This window comes from Triticum aestivum, chromosome 3B (assembly GCF_018294505.1).
Source record: "Triticum aestivum cultivar Chinese Spring chromosome 3B, IWGSC CS RefSeq v2.1, whole genome shotgun sequence".
NCBI classification, from domain to species: domain Eukaryota; kingdom Viridiplantae; phylum Streptophyta; class Magnoliopsida; order Poales; family Poaceae; genus Triticum; species Triticum aestivum.
In genome coordinates, this window is record NC_057801.1 from 134,704,422 (window position 1) to 134,719,528 (window position 15,107).

The window sequence follows — 15,107 nt, forward strand, 5'->3', positions numbered from 1 at the left end:
TGATTGGGGCATCACCCCATGCAGCGCGGGCTTGCCGCCCTTCACCGTCAGTCCAGTAGTAAGTGTTACATGTTACTCGGTGGCCCCTGTAGTGGTGGTTAAATGCAATTTGGGGAAAGTCGTGGTTTTCTATAACCCAAGCCACGAATGTGTTTTTTAGAGAAGGCACCCGAATGGCATCTTATAATTGAAATATATCAAGAAAAACATGAGACAGTGCAGTACAAAACGAGCATCAAAAAGATAAAATTACATCGAAAAACATACTGGCCGTCTTCTTCCTTTGATTGTACGACACCCATCAGAGTTTGAGAAATGCGCTAAACCAGTAGTAAGGGAAAGGGACACCTGCAAATGCCATTGCATACCAACCTTTGAAGATCGCAATCACCGCTAGAAACGAGATCTAATAACTGTTCAAAGAATATTGATTGGGGCATCACCCCATGCAGCGCGGGCTTGCCGCCCTTCACCGTCAGTCTAGAGGGTTGAAGAAACCAGACCATGCTACAAAACAACTTGAAAGAAGAGGTCGAAGTCGCCACACCAAGATCCAGCCAACTGCTTCCCTTGATTGACACACCAACTACCCAAATATTAAGTGAGCCAACAAATCTGGCAACATCTACTCTCACGGGCCCTTTGTCGACGCTGAAACAAACGTCATCTAGGTAGGGAGAGGCTGCAAAGACCTTATTCCACACGCCATCGCCGCTGCCAACTCGTCGAGGACATCAGAAAACGAAAACCTAAGGGAACTAAGAACCTACAAGAACTAAGAAGAACGAAAGGGGTGGCTCCCTACCCCTCTTGCCACCGCCGAGGCCGCCGAATGGAAGAGAGGAGGACCAAGGCGACCGCATGGAGAAGGCCTTCCGTGGCGGCTAGGATTGGGAGGGCACGGACGATGGTAGATAGCTGGAATGAGGTTGTGCTATGCAATTAACTCCAGATTTGCTGTGCTCCAAAAACTAGAAATGGACAGGTAACCTTGTGCTCACAAGAATGGAATTCAACGCAACGCAACACACACAATCGAAAAGGTAAAAGATGATGCTTCATTCAACCCTTTAAGCTCTCAACGAGTACATAATTTCGAAAAGAAGCCAACAAGTGCATGTGTCGATGGTTGGTTTTGAGATGGTTAACTGGACTCGCCACTAGTAAGTGCAGATTTGTGTCGATCAACACATGATGCATATCACATATAATTTGATCAGGAGGCCAACAAGTAAAGATTTGTGGTACTAAGTAAGGGTTTGTGCAGAGTGGGCAGAATTATGTAGTGCCTACCAGCAAGTGAAACCAATTTCCTGTGCATTTGATATAACTGATCAGACTAAAATTTTACAAAATTGGAAAATCCAACCTTTTAGAAAGCAATAGGTCTGAACTAAAAACCACAGCTTTGTTAGCATGGTTTACAACAATGGCAAACATAAACAGTACATATTACAGGACTGAGCACCATTCTGTGACTTTAGGGAAAGCATCCTGAGATCATGTTACACAAACACTGCACAGAGGACAGATGGCCAGGTGGGGAAAAGACCCTAACAAGTAACAAACACTACGGTCCACAACTATCTGAAGCTATAAATGTGTGATACAAAGTTGAGATGTCAGCATCAGATTTGCTTGAGAAACAGCACCAATTCCATGGATATCATTGCTTTGTCATGCTTGCAAATTCGCTTCCATGAAACAGACTCATTAGTTTATATGGCTAAAGTCATAAACACCAGTCCTGATGGCTGATGTACAGGAGTGATAGGCAGCTCATCGAAGGTTCGGTTTGTTACTGATTACAGCTTCAGTTTGTCTCACCTTCAATATTAGCTTTCTAATGCAGAAAGCTCAACCTCCTTAGTGCAAGGACGGTATGCTGCAAAGGTGCTGTCGTTCGCAAAAGAACCAGGATTGAAGCAAGTGATTCCTGTATATTTGAAGGCCTTCTGCTCACTCTTGTCAGCCAATACTATCTGAAGATTGAAACATGGAAGTATTATCATAAGAACTTTCAAACTTTTATTGGTAGCAGTGTGGACTGACAATAGTTATAAAGCAGAAAGTATATTTATGTTTTGTGCATGTTCAACAAGTATATTAGTAGACGTATTCATCGAAGCTAGAGTCAGGAAACATTTCAAGGTGTGGGTTGATGATATTTATACAGCAGAAGGTATACTTCTGTTTTGTGCATGTTCAACACATAAATTAGCACAGAAGCATATTCATGGAAGCTACAGTAAGAAAACATTTCAAGGTGCGAACAGGCTTGTGCTAAATGGCAATACCATGTCAGGAGTTGGATATAGCCGTAGGCAATGATCGTAGTTCCATATGATAGGTTGCACTGTAAGAGGCAATGGACACAGATGACTCTGATGGGTGATAGTTGCTACTAGCTGAAAGAAAAATGATTGGTTAATTTCTGAACAGTCAACACCATATATTCTCACTGAGATAATAAATAAATTTATTCAACTTGCATGTTCAAATGGGTCACTTGTTTCTTCCGTTGTTGGTGGAATCAAGCATGACCGCCGCATCCTGTAAAGGAGATCTTGCCGGAAAAACACGATTTCTTGTGTATAAAACTTAACCCTGGGGAAATCAAGCTCTTATTGGAGTTAGAACAGATGATAAATGGCAAGTCCACAAAGTTCAGTATTGTCTTGATCATGAAATGTCAATATGAATGAATGCCATAGTTTGTAGTATACGTTCATTGCAAATATATCACTATACAGTAGTCTCAGTTGGCAATGAGTGCATGAAGCCTTTCAAGACTAACTGAAATGCCTGTGCCTCAATGAATAGCACTGGTGAAAAATCTGGCAAGTTCGGAAAACTAAACCAAATGAAGATAATACTGCATGCAACAAGTATTATGATAATAGATGCCAGCTAAGAACACAGTTCCACAGTATGGATATTGGTAGACCAGTATAGTATTGTTATTAAGCCTCTTCATCTACGGATCTACCTGTTGCAATCGTATAGAGATATCTCACAAAAATGAAGATGATAGCTCTGTATTAATCATCAAAATAACTATGGTACACTGGTGGCAAGTCCAAATAAGAGATTTATGCTTAAACTGGACCAGAGTCACACTGAGAACAACTGATTGGTACTCCCTCTGATTACAAATGTGAGTCGTTTAAGAATCTGTGGTAGTCAAACATTTTTGGGTTTGACCATCACTATCCAAATAGTTACAAATTTTGACGACATTAAACTGGTATTAATAGAACCATCATGAAATATAATTTCACAATGTGTCATTATTTTTATATGAAGCAACTACTCCCTCCGTTCCCAAATATAAGTCTTTTTAGAGATTCCAACAAGTGACTACATACGAAGCAAAATGAGTGAATCCACACTCTAAAATATGTCTACATACATCCGTATGTTGTAGACCATTTGAAATGTCTAAAAAGACTTATATTTAGGAACGGAGGGAGTAACATTCATAGAAATTGATGGTGGTTGGCCAAAGGTCACCATGGAGACTGTATGTCTGTATCAGTGTCCAAAAGGATTTACATTTGGAATCAGAGAATAACATGTACTCCCTCCGTCCGAAAATACTTGTCATCAAAATGGATAAAAAGAGATGAATGTAGAACTAAAATACGTCTAGATACATCCCCTTTTATCCATTTTGATGACAAGTATTTCCCGACGGAGGGAGTAGCATAATATGCAACATGAAAGGAGAGTGGCATCACCTAATACTGTGAAGGTTTTATTGATATTTTTTAGCTACATACATCAGATTTTCATAATTGATGCGCAAAAAGATATCCCTGTATTTGTGTGGTCGCTTATAGCGACATAAACAGATGGTTAACATATGGAACATGGAGAATGATACAAGGCAATGCTTTGTGACAAACCTGCAGGGGTTGCTTACAAATATAGCATTTGGGATGTGCTTCTGAAGTTCCTCAATTAGATACTTTGGGAGCGCACACCTTGGGAGAGCTTTAGAAGGTCCTACAAATGTGTTACTATGTAAGAAAAAACAACATGCCAAGCTTAGGAAAAAACAGAAAACATCACATTCCAGCTATAGGGAGAACTAGACTGACAGTATTTATTATCAACAAGCTCATTCCTAATCCTATTGCAGAAGTTTTTCATTGGTTAAATAGCATGGAGAATAAATAAATGATAATTGGACATATAAAAGAATAGGCCAGGTTTAATCCATTAGTGAATAAAATGAAATTGGATATTGCAGCAAATCAAACATGTGGATAACAGTAGTCGTCAGGTAAAAGCATGTCATTGAGTTTTAGAATACCTGCATCATCAGGACCAGGGATGAATAAAAAACGACTATGTTCCTTTAACCTAGTTCGAGATGCGATCATCTCACCAAGCTTTCCAAACTGCAATCTACATAAAGTTACATAACTTAAACTTTGTCTTCGATTGGGAAAGCAAACGCGCTATAAAACTGTAGATTATATTCCATGAAACAAGTCAGACCTGAGTTCTTCGAACGAATTGAATGCCAGATTGCAGGGCCGGGAGCAGAAATTTCCCATTAGAACAAAGAGAGAAGGAACTACTTCCACACTTTCATAGCCATCAAGAACAACACCCAACTTCTCCATAGTCTACTCCCCGAGATAACACATACAAACATCCTGAGAGTATGCTAAACAATATAGTTATATAAAACAAGAATTAATACCAAACTAAATACCTCATAACTGTCGAGCCAAACATCTGAAAGAATGACAAACATGTCATTCACAGCCTTATTTTCTAGTGATGACAATCTTAGCTGTTTAGTGCAAACATAGCAAAACCCATCAGTAAAGATGTTTTCTACAAGACCTATTAGTGACATGTATAACACAATTCCTGAACTTACTGCTTCTTCAGTTGGTATGACACCTCCACCAAAGAAATCAAGCCCCATAAGCAGTGAAAGTGATGTTTCTCTGTCCTCTAAGGGAGGAAACCCACAGGTATTGACCTGCAAATGATTGGAACATAACCACTATCAAGACAATAATACAGGAAAACACTGTAGATTTTATGGTGGACAACAGACCTGGAAAATGCCACTTGAAAGTAATTCTCCTTCTGCTACAATCACTGTGTTTTCAACAAAGAAACCTGAAGTGATTTTGTGTTTTATGTAAGGAAAGCGATGCACTTATTTGATTAAACATAAATCCATATGGCTAAAACAAAATATTTGTACGAAATATGGATTACTGACGCCAATATGATCAGTATTCTATACTATCCCTTCTTAAATGAGAGGGTTTTTTCGTAGCCTTTCAGTGACCAAAGGAACTCAATTGTTTTCATTTAGCACAGCACAGACATGCATCTCTCTCTATATGTATATCTGCATGAAGGTAACATGGCAATGGTTCTAAGGATATTGCATTCGCCAAGTCAATTGGCACTGCTCCAGTAAGATCCTCCAAGTAGAACTGGCGTTCCTCCAACTGCGATATGACCCCCATGATCCATCTCCGCCCAGTACACCCAACTAAGGACTGTATGGAAGTAATCTACATGAAGGGGGGAAACTGTATGTCATGTCATATACAATGATTAAAAAAATTGGGGAACAAAAGAGGCTGCACAAAGGTTTTGGGGGGAAAGCACCAAGTATTGGACTATAGTGGACTGGGATCACAGAAATCAATCTATAGTAGTAGAAGTAGAACACAACATAATTAAGAGAAATACCTCACAACTTTCATTTTCAGCCATAACAGACTCAAAAGCTGGCTTGGAGAAATATTTATCACGAGCGAGCCTCTGAAGCAGCACTTGATATCTATCCCTGTAAAGGGCGGCTTTATCTCCAGCTTCTCCATGGAGGGCTAATCTTCCAGTATGCCTATATACATAGTGTAATCGGAAATAGCATCAACAAACATACACACAACCTGTTTTAGAAAGTCGTGTTTTCTAGTTTAGCATCAAAGAGCAATCAATGTGTCATACTGAATCAGATGCCACCAACTAGAAAGAAACGAATTGATTTAAAGACCAATTCAATCCGCAATCCCTCAGGGCTGAGCTAACAAATTGACCAACTATAAGAAAAAGAAAAACACTAAGCTCCATCAACTCTAAGAATCGGATCGGCGGCGCTTCCATCTAACTCGGCAGCCGTCGCCGCCCAGCGCTGCCCCGTCCATTGCGGTCTATGTGGCACTGAAGGCCGAGGCAAAGAAGTCCACGCCGGCTGTTGTTGGGAAGGGCAACCCGCAGCCGGCTGCCAAGCCCTTGGTTTGACATCTGGTTAGACCAGCCAACATCGGTTATTCCTTCTTGAAGGCGGCCTCTTGGATCGTGCATCCATTGCCTGCTAATATGTCATCGTAGGTTTTGTGATATGATTTGGGGATGTTGGCAAGGCTTGTCCTATGTGGACAGTCTTAACTTTTCTTTTTCTTTTTCCTCTTTGTAAGCTGATTTGTTCGACGTTATTGGCCATATGCATCACTGGATGCAGAGGCCGAGGGTCTTCCCCTCTTTTCGAAAAGAAAAAAATAATCAAAACTATGTCCTGCATCCATTCTGCAAATTACCAAGTTCTCGTGGAAGTTCATTTAATATTTAGACGAATCAAGCAGGTAATAGACATCCGTTATCACAATATTCAACCATCAACACCCAAGACTTAAGACATGGGGCAAATTCTCAAATCCCGACACCCAATTTCCCAGATCTAAAAGGAAGTGGCAGCATTTACATACTCGTAGAACACTTTCTTGATTGGGTCGTAGTGGAACCGCGGCACGACGAACGAGTCCACCACCCGCAGCGCCGACTGGACGCTGGTGGCGGAAGGCGATGCCGCGTCGACCGCCTCCTCCGCCTCGACCAGTAGGGACACCACGCGACGGACCGCGTCCCGGTCTAGTATGGACGATTTCACTGCGGGCACCCGCAAAGCACAAAGAGACGCGCACAGGGTGAGAACCAACCATGAATCGGAGCCTCGGAGTGAGAATAGGAGGCAAACGGTCTGAAATCCTGGGGCAGAGCGAGTACTTACGCGGCTCTTTGTCGAGCTCGTCGAGGAGGAGGTCGAGGGCCTCGTCCTCGGCGTCGGGGAAGCGGGCGAGGAAGGCGGCCGCCTCCTCGAGGGCGTCAACTTTGAGGGTGAAGCCACGCAGCCGGAATTTGCGCTGCAGCTTCTTGCGCATGGCTGCCGACGGCGCCGCCATGGGAGAGGGGGGAGGAGGCGAGAGGGAATGGCTGTGGCGGGAAAGGTGGGTTGGGGTTTGGGGAATCTGGCGGGATATCAATTGCAGCGCCCTCGCTGGCCTTGAAGTATCCGCTGCGGGCTTCGGCCCGGTGGGTTGCCTCGGCAAATTTGGACAATGTTTTGCCCTTTTTTCTAGAGCGCCCCTATATCTCGCCTTCAGAGAGACCTAGGGCGGCTCGCTGAAGGGCAGGCCAAGACGGGCCGGCCCAGGAGTGTGGGAGCCCACAGCCTCTTTTCCGTTTTTCATTTTTTTACATTTTTTCACTTTTGTTTATAGTTTAAAATATTCTAAACATATATATATACTATATTACAAAATATATATATTTTTTAATAAAATGTTGAACAAGCATTTGGAAAATGTTAAATGTGTATAGACAAAATGTTTACCATGTATATGGAAAATAAAAAAAGTGTATAACAAAATTGATCATGTATTTAAAAATTGTTAATCAAGCAATTGAATTTTTTTGGAACAAGTATTTGAAAAATGTAGATCAAGAATTTGAAAAATGTTTAAATGTGTATAGAAAGAATGTTGACCATGTATTAAAAGATGATGAAATTTTTTGATCATGTATATGAAATTTTTTGATCATGTATTAAAAGAATGTTGAACAAGTATTCGAAAAATGTTAATCAAGCATTTGGAAAAATATTAAATGTGTATAGAAAAAATATTGACCATGTATTAAATGATAAAGAATTTTTTTTCTCGTGTACATGCATTTTTTAATCAAGTATTTAAAAAAACTGTTGAACAAGTATTCAAAAAATGTTAATCAAGCATTTGGAAAAATATTAAATGTCTATAGAAAAATGTTGACCATGTGTTTAAAAAAAATATTGCATTAAGAAAATGTTAATCAAGGATTTGAGAAAATGTTTGATGTCCATAGAAAAAATGTTGATCATGTATTATAAAATGCTAATCTTGTATTTCAAAAATGTTATCAAGCATTCGAAAAATGTTTAAAATGTGTATAGAAAAAATGTTACTATGTATTATAAAAATGATAAATTTGTGTTCAAAAAATAGTTAACGTGTATTAGAAAGATGTTGTTGACATATACAGAAAATGTAGAATGAAAACCAGAAGAAACAAAGAAAACCAAAGAAATGAAAAACAAAACAGAAACAAAATAAACCATAGAAGATAAAAGAAAACCGGAGAAACAAATGCAAAAAAAAAGAATGGAAAAAACGGAGGAAAAAATGAAACAAAAGAAAAAACAAAGAAAACAGAAAAAGGTGAAGAAAAATTGTTTCTTTTACCTTAAGTATGTCGCGTCCTACAGTTCATCACGAACTCAACACAAAGTGCAGTGGACTGCGTCGCTATAAACTATCTAGCAAACCCAGGTTCAAACCCTGGCTTCGAGACACAACAATCCTTCAGGGATACCTAATGCGAGACATAGTCGCCGTGCACCACCGCCCTATTTGCCAGTACTGCCAATCGTCGCACCCCATCGCTCCATCGCAGCAGACCATATCTCTCTTTGCAGCATCGCCTGCTGCAACGCTGAAAGCACGGCACTGCTTGCAACATTGAGGCGTAGCAGCAACGCCGGCAACACGTCACCGCTCACAACGTTGGTGACAGATCGGGAGGCTGGCAAGCTGCTGCAACAACAGCACACAACACTGTGTGCACCGCCATTGAGACGTGCGGTTGCAGCATCGCCTGCCACTTGCGGCACCGGTTAGCGGCGCCCCTCGCCCTAGCCCTTGCAGCACTGCATCTTTGGCTTGCTACGTGATGAGACATACGGTTGCAGCATTTGCCACTGCTTGTCGCCGACGAGCGGCACCCCGAGCCCTTTTCAGCGTGATTGCCCCCTCCCCGAGCAGCCTCCCTGTCTCCAGGCCAGTGTATCGCTCTATGCAACTGAAGCCAAAAGTAGAAACCAGACCCCTGGTAAATAGCCAACGTGATTACTCATAGATACCGTGACTGGCACCAGCCTCCAGCCATTAATATTTGCCAATCCACACCTTCTTGGCTTACATCTGTACCGTGCCCAGCGCCAGCCCAGCCTTACTACACCTCAGCACTTTCGTCATCGCCACCGTATATAAGAAGCGAAGCCGAAGCCCGTCGACGACTCGCCTCAGCCCAACCCAAGCAACGACGCGCACACATCGACGACAAAGACACTCTTACGTAGTACGCTCGCTCTTGCACTCGCCGCAATGCCGGCCATGGTGCCGCAGGAGGTGCCGCGCGTGGGGGAGGCGCCGCACTTCCTCGTGGTCACGTTCCCGGCGCAGGGCCACATCAACCCGGCGCGCCACCTGGCGCTGCGCCTCCTCAGCGCCTCGCCGGGCGCCCGCGTCGCCTTCTCCACCCCCGTCTCCGCTTTCCGCAAGATGTTCCCGGACGTCGAGGACGCGGAGGCGGTGGACCACGTCGACGGCGCCGGCGTCCACTACGTGCCCTACTCCGACGGCTTCGACGGCGGCTTCGACACGTCAGCGCACGACATCTCGTACTACATGTCCAATCTCAAGGTCGCGGGGTCCCGCACGCTGGGCGGCGTGCTCGCGCGCCTCCGCGACGCCGGCACCCCCGTCACGCAGGTGGTTTACACCGTGATGCTCTCCTGGGTCGCCGGCGTCGCGCGCGCACACGGCGTTCCCGCCGCGGCCTATTGGATCCAGCCGGCCACCGTGCTCGCCGCCTACTTCCACTTCTTCCGCGGCACCGACGGCCTCGATCAGGCCGTCGCCGCCGCGGCGAGCGACCCGTGGGCGGACGTCCACATCCGGGGGCTCCCGCCGATGCGCCTGCGCGACCTGCCGTCGTTCTTCACCATCGCCTCCGACGTCGACCACCCCTACGCCTTCGTCCTCACCGCGTTCCGCGAGCTCCTCGACGTGCTGGAACGCGAGGACACGCCCACGGTGCTCGTCAACACGTTCGACGCCGTGGAGCCTGATGCGATGGCGACGCTGCGCCAGCACGGCGTCGACGTCGTCTCCATCGGCCCCGTGCTCTCCTTCCTGGACGCCTCCGCGCCAGCGGCGGCCAACAGCAACGACCTGTTCAAGCAGGATGGCAAGGGGTACCTGGAGTGGCTGGACGCACAGGAAGCGGGGTCGGTCATCTACATCTCCTTCGGGAGCCTGTCGGCGATGAGCAAGCGGCAGATCACGGAGGTGGCGCGCGGCATGGCGGAGATCGGCCGCCCGTTCCTGTGGGTGCTGAGGAAGGACAACCGCGGCGAGGTCGACGGCGACGACTTGTGCACCGGCGGCGGCATGGTGGTGGAGTGGTGCGACCAGGGGAAGGTGCTGTCGCACCCGGCGGTGGGGTGTTTCGTGACGCACTGCGGTTGGAACTCGACGCTGGAGAGCATGGCGTGCGGCGTGCCGATCGTGGGAGTGCCGCAGTGGACGGACCAGGGCACCAACGCATGGCTGGTGGAGCGGAAGCTCGGCGCCGGGGTCCGGGCCGCCGTGAGTGAGAAGGACGGCGTGCTGGAGGCCGACGAGCTACGGAGGTGCATCGCCTTCGCCACGTCGGATGTGGTGCGCGCCAAGGCGGCGCTGTGGAGGGAGAAGGCGAGGGCGGCGGCGGCCGTGGGCGGCTCGTCCGAGAGGAACCTCAGGGCGTTCGTCGCCGGCAACTAGCCAGCCGGTAGGCCGGCTTGCCTGCTGCATGGTCCTGCAAAATCGACAGCGAATAGGAGGACGAGACGAGTGACGAGACGACTCGAGCAGTACTGTGTCCCTGTCGATTCGACACTGCAGCTGTTTTTTGTTGTTGTTGTGAAAGACTGTTTTTTATTTAATCAAGTTTGGATTGAAACCACGTGTTCCATGTGGTGTCAAAGACTGTTGGTAGTGCTGCTACTTGGGAGAGACCGAATGCCATCGCGTATTGACGGGATTTCCGGTGCCGCGGATGTTTTTTTCACCGATGAACATATCGGACGTGTTTGGTTAGGCCAACTCCACCGCGCGATCCCAAACGGACGCCTGTTTTACCCGGATTCTGTCTGTTTGGATAGGTCAATGGAGTCGTGTCCGGGCAGTTTCCGTGCGGTGGTCGTGCACCCAGCGCGCGGCCGCATCCCGGCCGCATCTTGTCCGCGTACATTTTTCTTTGCAAGCCCTTAATTTTTTTTCATTATTCATTTTTGGTACATGGAAATACATCATCAAATTTTGACTAGTAAAACAAGACCAAAGAAAACAAGAACCACAAGAATACATTTTAGAAGATACCCAACTTCCATAACTGCTCCTTTGAGTTGGATTAGGGTCTTCTCAATGCACTCATTGTTGATGTGTGGAGGAGGCTCGATCTTGCATGCTTCTTTTTTCTTCGAGTCTAAAGAAGTCGATGTTGCTTCCTCACACTTAGTCTCGTGTCTAGCATCTAATCTAGCAACAAGTGCACTTGTCTCCAGCATCAATATATCAATATACTCTTCTTTCCAATACCAAAACTTGCACGTGCATCAATATATCAATATACTCTTCTTTCCAATACCAAAACTTGCATCCATTCTACACAATAAAATTTGAAATTAGCACAACTCATCAAATCTAGAGCACAAACCGAAGCAAAAAAGAGCACATACCCCATCGTTTAAGCACTTAATGAACACCCATCCGGGATGTTCCGGCGTTGTAGACACGCAGCGCACGAACTTCTTTGGGCAGTCATCGCACTTAATGAGTGGCAACAGTGCGCCGATGAGCTTTTGGGCAAGCAACGAGCCCGGCCGACCGCCATTCGTGTATCTGCCGGCGGACCACCGACGGTGCAGATCCGAGCGGCTAGAGGAGGAGCCACTGCCTGCATGTGGCCTTGCGGCCCTGCCAGGGCCTTCCGGCGAGGTGCCCGACCAGTCCATGGCGCGACGCGGCCTTCCACAGCCGGGCGAGCTCAACACCGACCGGATCCGCCCCAAATCCGGCTGGCGGGTGCACAAACCAGGTGGCCGTGGTTGGGTAGCTCGGCGGCGCCGAGGGGAAGGGGCTGGGCGAGCGTGCGTCCGAGCTACACGGCTGCAATGGCAGCAGCGGCGGCGGCGGCAAGGGGAAGAGTGGAGAAGAGTGGAGGGGGTGCGGCCGGAGGGAGGGAGGGGGGCGGATAGAAAAAGGCGCACCCTGTGCCACCGGCGGGCGGGCCAGGTGAGGACACGCACAGACGGCCCAAGCGTCCGCATGGTGTCCGTTTCACCTCAAAAACGGCGCAAACTTGGGCCGGGATGGGTCGAAAGCGGACACAAAATGGACAAAAGTCCGTTTGCTCCCGCGCTCTGGGCCGCCCAGTTCGTCCGTTTTACCCCAAACGGACGCGCGCAGACAGGATGGGGTCGCGCGGTGGAGTTGGCCTTACATTGCCAATCCAGGCTGGCCCGGCGAGCCTGGCTCTATTAAGCCAGTTTGAGGGGATGCAGGCCAAAAAAACCCAAATGCACATAGTTTGGTTGCCTGCATGCCCCTAGTTGCATGAGAGAATCATTTTCGACCCGGCGTTTGGTTGCCCACATTGCATTAGGCGCACATATGACATGATGTTTGGTTGCAACATGCATAAGGTGTTGTCACCACTTTTAACTAGTGGTGAGCTTACCACACAGAATCTGAACATGTAGCGCCAACTACTTAAACAAATGACAATTTATCCTAACTACTATTAAATGACAGTTCAAATTATTAAGAGCCATTGGCTAAATAGGGGATAGTTCATCGGTGTTTCTGCTGCCAGATCTTTCTCTTTCTCTTCTTCTGCTTCTGCTTCTGCTGGTGCTTCTGCTACTTCTTCTTCTTCTTCTTCTTCTTCTTCTTCTTCTTCTTCTTCCATCTTCTTCAAATCCTACAATGACCTTTGTTAAGCCACATCGCCTCTGTCCACTCCAACCTTTTGTTCTTCCAAGCGTCATGGTCAAATGCCTCCACACCATGGCCGGAGCTAACAACATCGTCAGGCTCGACCTCTTCCTCCTCAGGCACATGTTCATCATAGCCCCACTGGAGGATCCAGTTATGCAGAATGCAACAAGCAAGAACTAGCTTAACCTGAGTGGAGTATGGGTGGAATGGCTTCTGATCCAGGATCTTAAACCTATTCTTCAGAGCTCAAAATGCCCTCTCAACAGTTACTCTAAGGCTGGAATGTCTGAGATTAAACAACTCATGTGCAATCCTAGGATAGTTCCTACCAGAGAACTCGTTGAGATGGTACCTGGTTTTCCTGAAGGGTGGAAAAATACCCGGCCGACATGCATAGCCAGCATCTCCAAGGTAGAACTTGCCGTCGGGGATGTTGATCCCATTAGGTCGACTCATGCTGTCAGTGAGAATGTTAGCATCATGCGCTGACCCCTCCCAGCCAGCCAGCACATATGTGAACTTCAGATCAAAGTCAACAGCAGTAAGCACATTCTGGCTTGTGTAGTGCTTCCTCCCCCTGTATGCTGCAGACTGTGATCTAGGAACTCTGGCAGTGACATGAGTACCATCTATTGCCCTAATGCAATCATGAAAATGGCATCACAAGCATGTGTTAGTGCTCAACTTGAACAATACAAGCATATCAAGCCATGAATAGTGTATATTGTCAATGCTCACCTTGAAGTATGGATACCATTTTGGGCTTCCGCCAATTTTGGGTGGAGTCTGACCAGATGGTCTCCTGATCATCTCTCCTCTAAGCTCCCCAATAGCAAAAAGCTCTTGCTTGAAGTACCTAGAGATGGTCTTCATTGATCTCCTGAACGTGTTGTGAATGACCCTGAACCTCTGGTTAGGGCCAACAACATGGAGGAACATGGCCACTTACTCTTCGACACTGGTGTTGATGCTATCTTGTAGCAGCCCCCTGTTCCTGAAGGTCTCGACAAGCCTGGCAAATGGTGCTCTTTTCATTCAAATCATCCACAGAGCCTCGACGTCATTGCAGTTGTAGATGTAGTTCAGATTTTGGATCCTCTCGTATTCCCGGGGAAACAATGGACCATATCGGATCAAATGTCTCCCAGCACGACGAACAGCTCTCTGGTGCATGAACATGACCCATGCCTGAATCACACTAATCAGTGTTGCTGCCTGGATTATCACCCTCATCCGTGCGTCCATAACCTAGTTGACATCGACGGTTTGCTCAGTTGGAAAATGAACCTACACCTAGCCTAACGGCCTAACCACTGAGCTAACAAACGGGGGGGGGTGCTCCTTACCGGCATCGAAGACGAGGACGGCGTAGGGGGAGCCATGGCACAGCCTAGGTCGACCAGACGGTGGCCAACAGCAAGGGGAGCACCAGATCCGCCACAAACGCCACCGCCTCTTCCGCCACCGACTCTAGCGCAGATCTGAAATCGCAGCCGCCGCTGGTGGTGAGGCAGTAGGAAAGAAAGGGGGACAGTGGCTATGGGTGAGTGAGTGAAAGGGGGTGAGGCTAGATTTGGCGCCGGGACGACGCGCCAGATTTCCATCTCCCGCCATCCCCCCTCGCCCTCGCCTCGCACCCGTTGTCGGTGTCAAAACCGGTGGATCTCGGGTAGGGGGTCCCGAACTGTGCGTCTAAGGCTATTGGTAACAGGAGGCGGGGGACACGATGTTTACCCAGGTTTGGGCCCTCTCGATGGGGTTAATACCCTACTTCCTGCTGGATTGATCTTGATGATATGAGTATTACAAGAGTTGATCTATCACGAGATCGTAGAGGCTAAACCCTAGAAGCTAGCCTATGATATGATTGTTGTTCTTGTCCTACGGACTAAACCCTCTGGTTTATATAGACACCGGAGAGGGCTAGGGTTACGCAGAGTCGGTTACAGAGAAGGAAATCTACACATCCGAATCACCAAGCTTGCC

The 15,107-nt window shown here is 47.0% G+C and overlaps 2 protein-coding genes across 2 annotated transcripts; one reads left to right on the forward strand and one right to left on the reverse strand.

Moving 5' to 3' along the window:
* Positions 1-1,327: 1,327 nt before the first annotated feature.
* On the reverse strand, positions 1,328-7,311 carry LOC123068998 (DNA polymerase epsilon subunit B). Its single transcript, XM_044491711.1, has 13 exons — positions 7,055-7,311; positions 6,753-6,933; positions 5,734-5,887; positions 5,421-5,552; positions 5,081-5,158; positions 4,898-5,002; positions 4,727-4,807; positions 4,507-4,637; positions 4,319-4,413; positions 3,909-4,008; positions 2,493-2,607; positions 2,298-2,408; positions 1,328-1,982 (listed from the first exon to the last, which is right to left on the reverse strand). Exons 1-13 carry the CDS (start codon positions 7,224-7,226, stop codon positions 1,836-1,838), a joined length of 1,602 nt encoding a protein of 533 aa, XP_044347646.1. The 5' UTR covers positions 7,227-7,311; the 3' UTR covers positions 1,328-1,835.
* A 2,095-nt stretch (positions 7,312-9,406) lies between these two features.
* On the forward strand, positions 9,407-11,053 carry LOC123065032 (UDP-glycosyltransferase 75C1). Its single transcript, XM_044488406.1, has one exon. It carries the CDS (start codon positions 9,465-9,467, stop codon positions 10,902-10,904), a length of 1,440 nt encoding a protein of 479 aa, XP_044344341.1. The 5' UTR covers positions 9,407-9,464; the 3' UTR covers positions 10,905-11,053.
* The last annotated feature ends 4,054 nt before the right edge of the window (positions 11,054-15,107 follow it).

Coding starts and splice junctions, on each gene's coding strand:
- LOC123068998 (XM_044491711.1), bottom strand. CDS start 7,226: ATGGCGGCGCCGTCGGCAGCCATGCGCAAGAAGCTGCAGCGCAAATTC. Junction 5,553..5,733: donor CTGAAAATGAAAGTTGTGAG/GTATTTCTCTTA, acceptor CCCTTCATGTAG/ATTACTTCCATACAGTCCTT. Junction 4,638..4,726: donor TTTGGCTCGACAGTTATGAG/GTATTTAGTTTG, acceptor CTCGGGGAGTAG/ACTATGGAGAAGTTGGGTGT.
- LOC123065032 (XM_044488406.1), top strand. CDS start 9,465: ATGCCGGCCATGGTGCCGCAGGAGGTGCCGCGCGTGGGGGAGGCGCCG.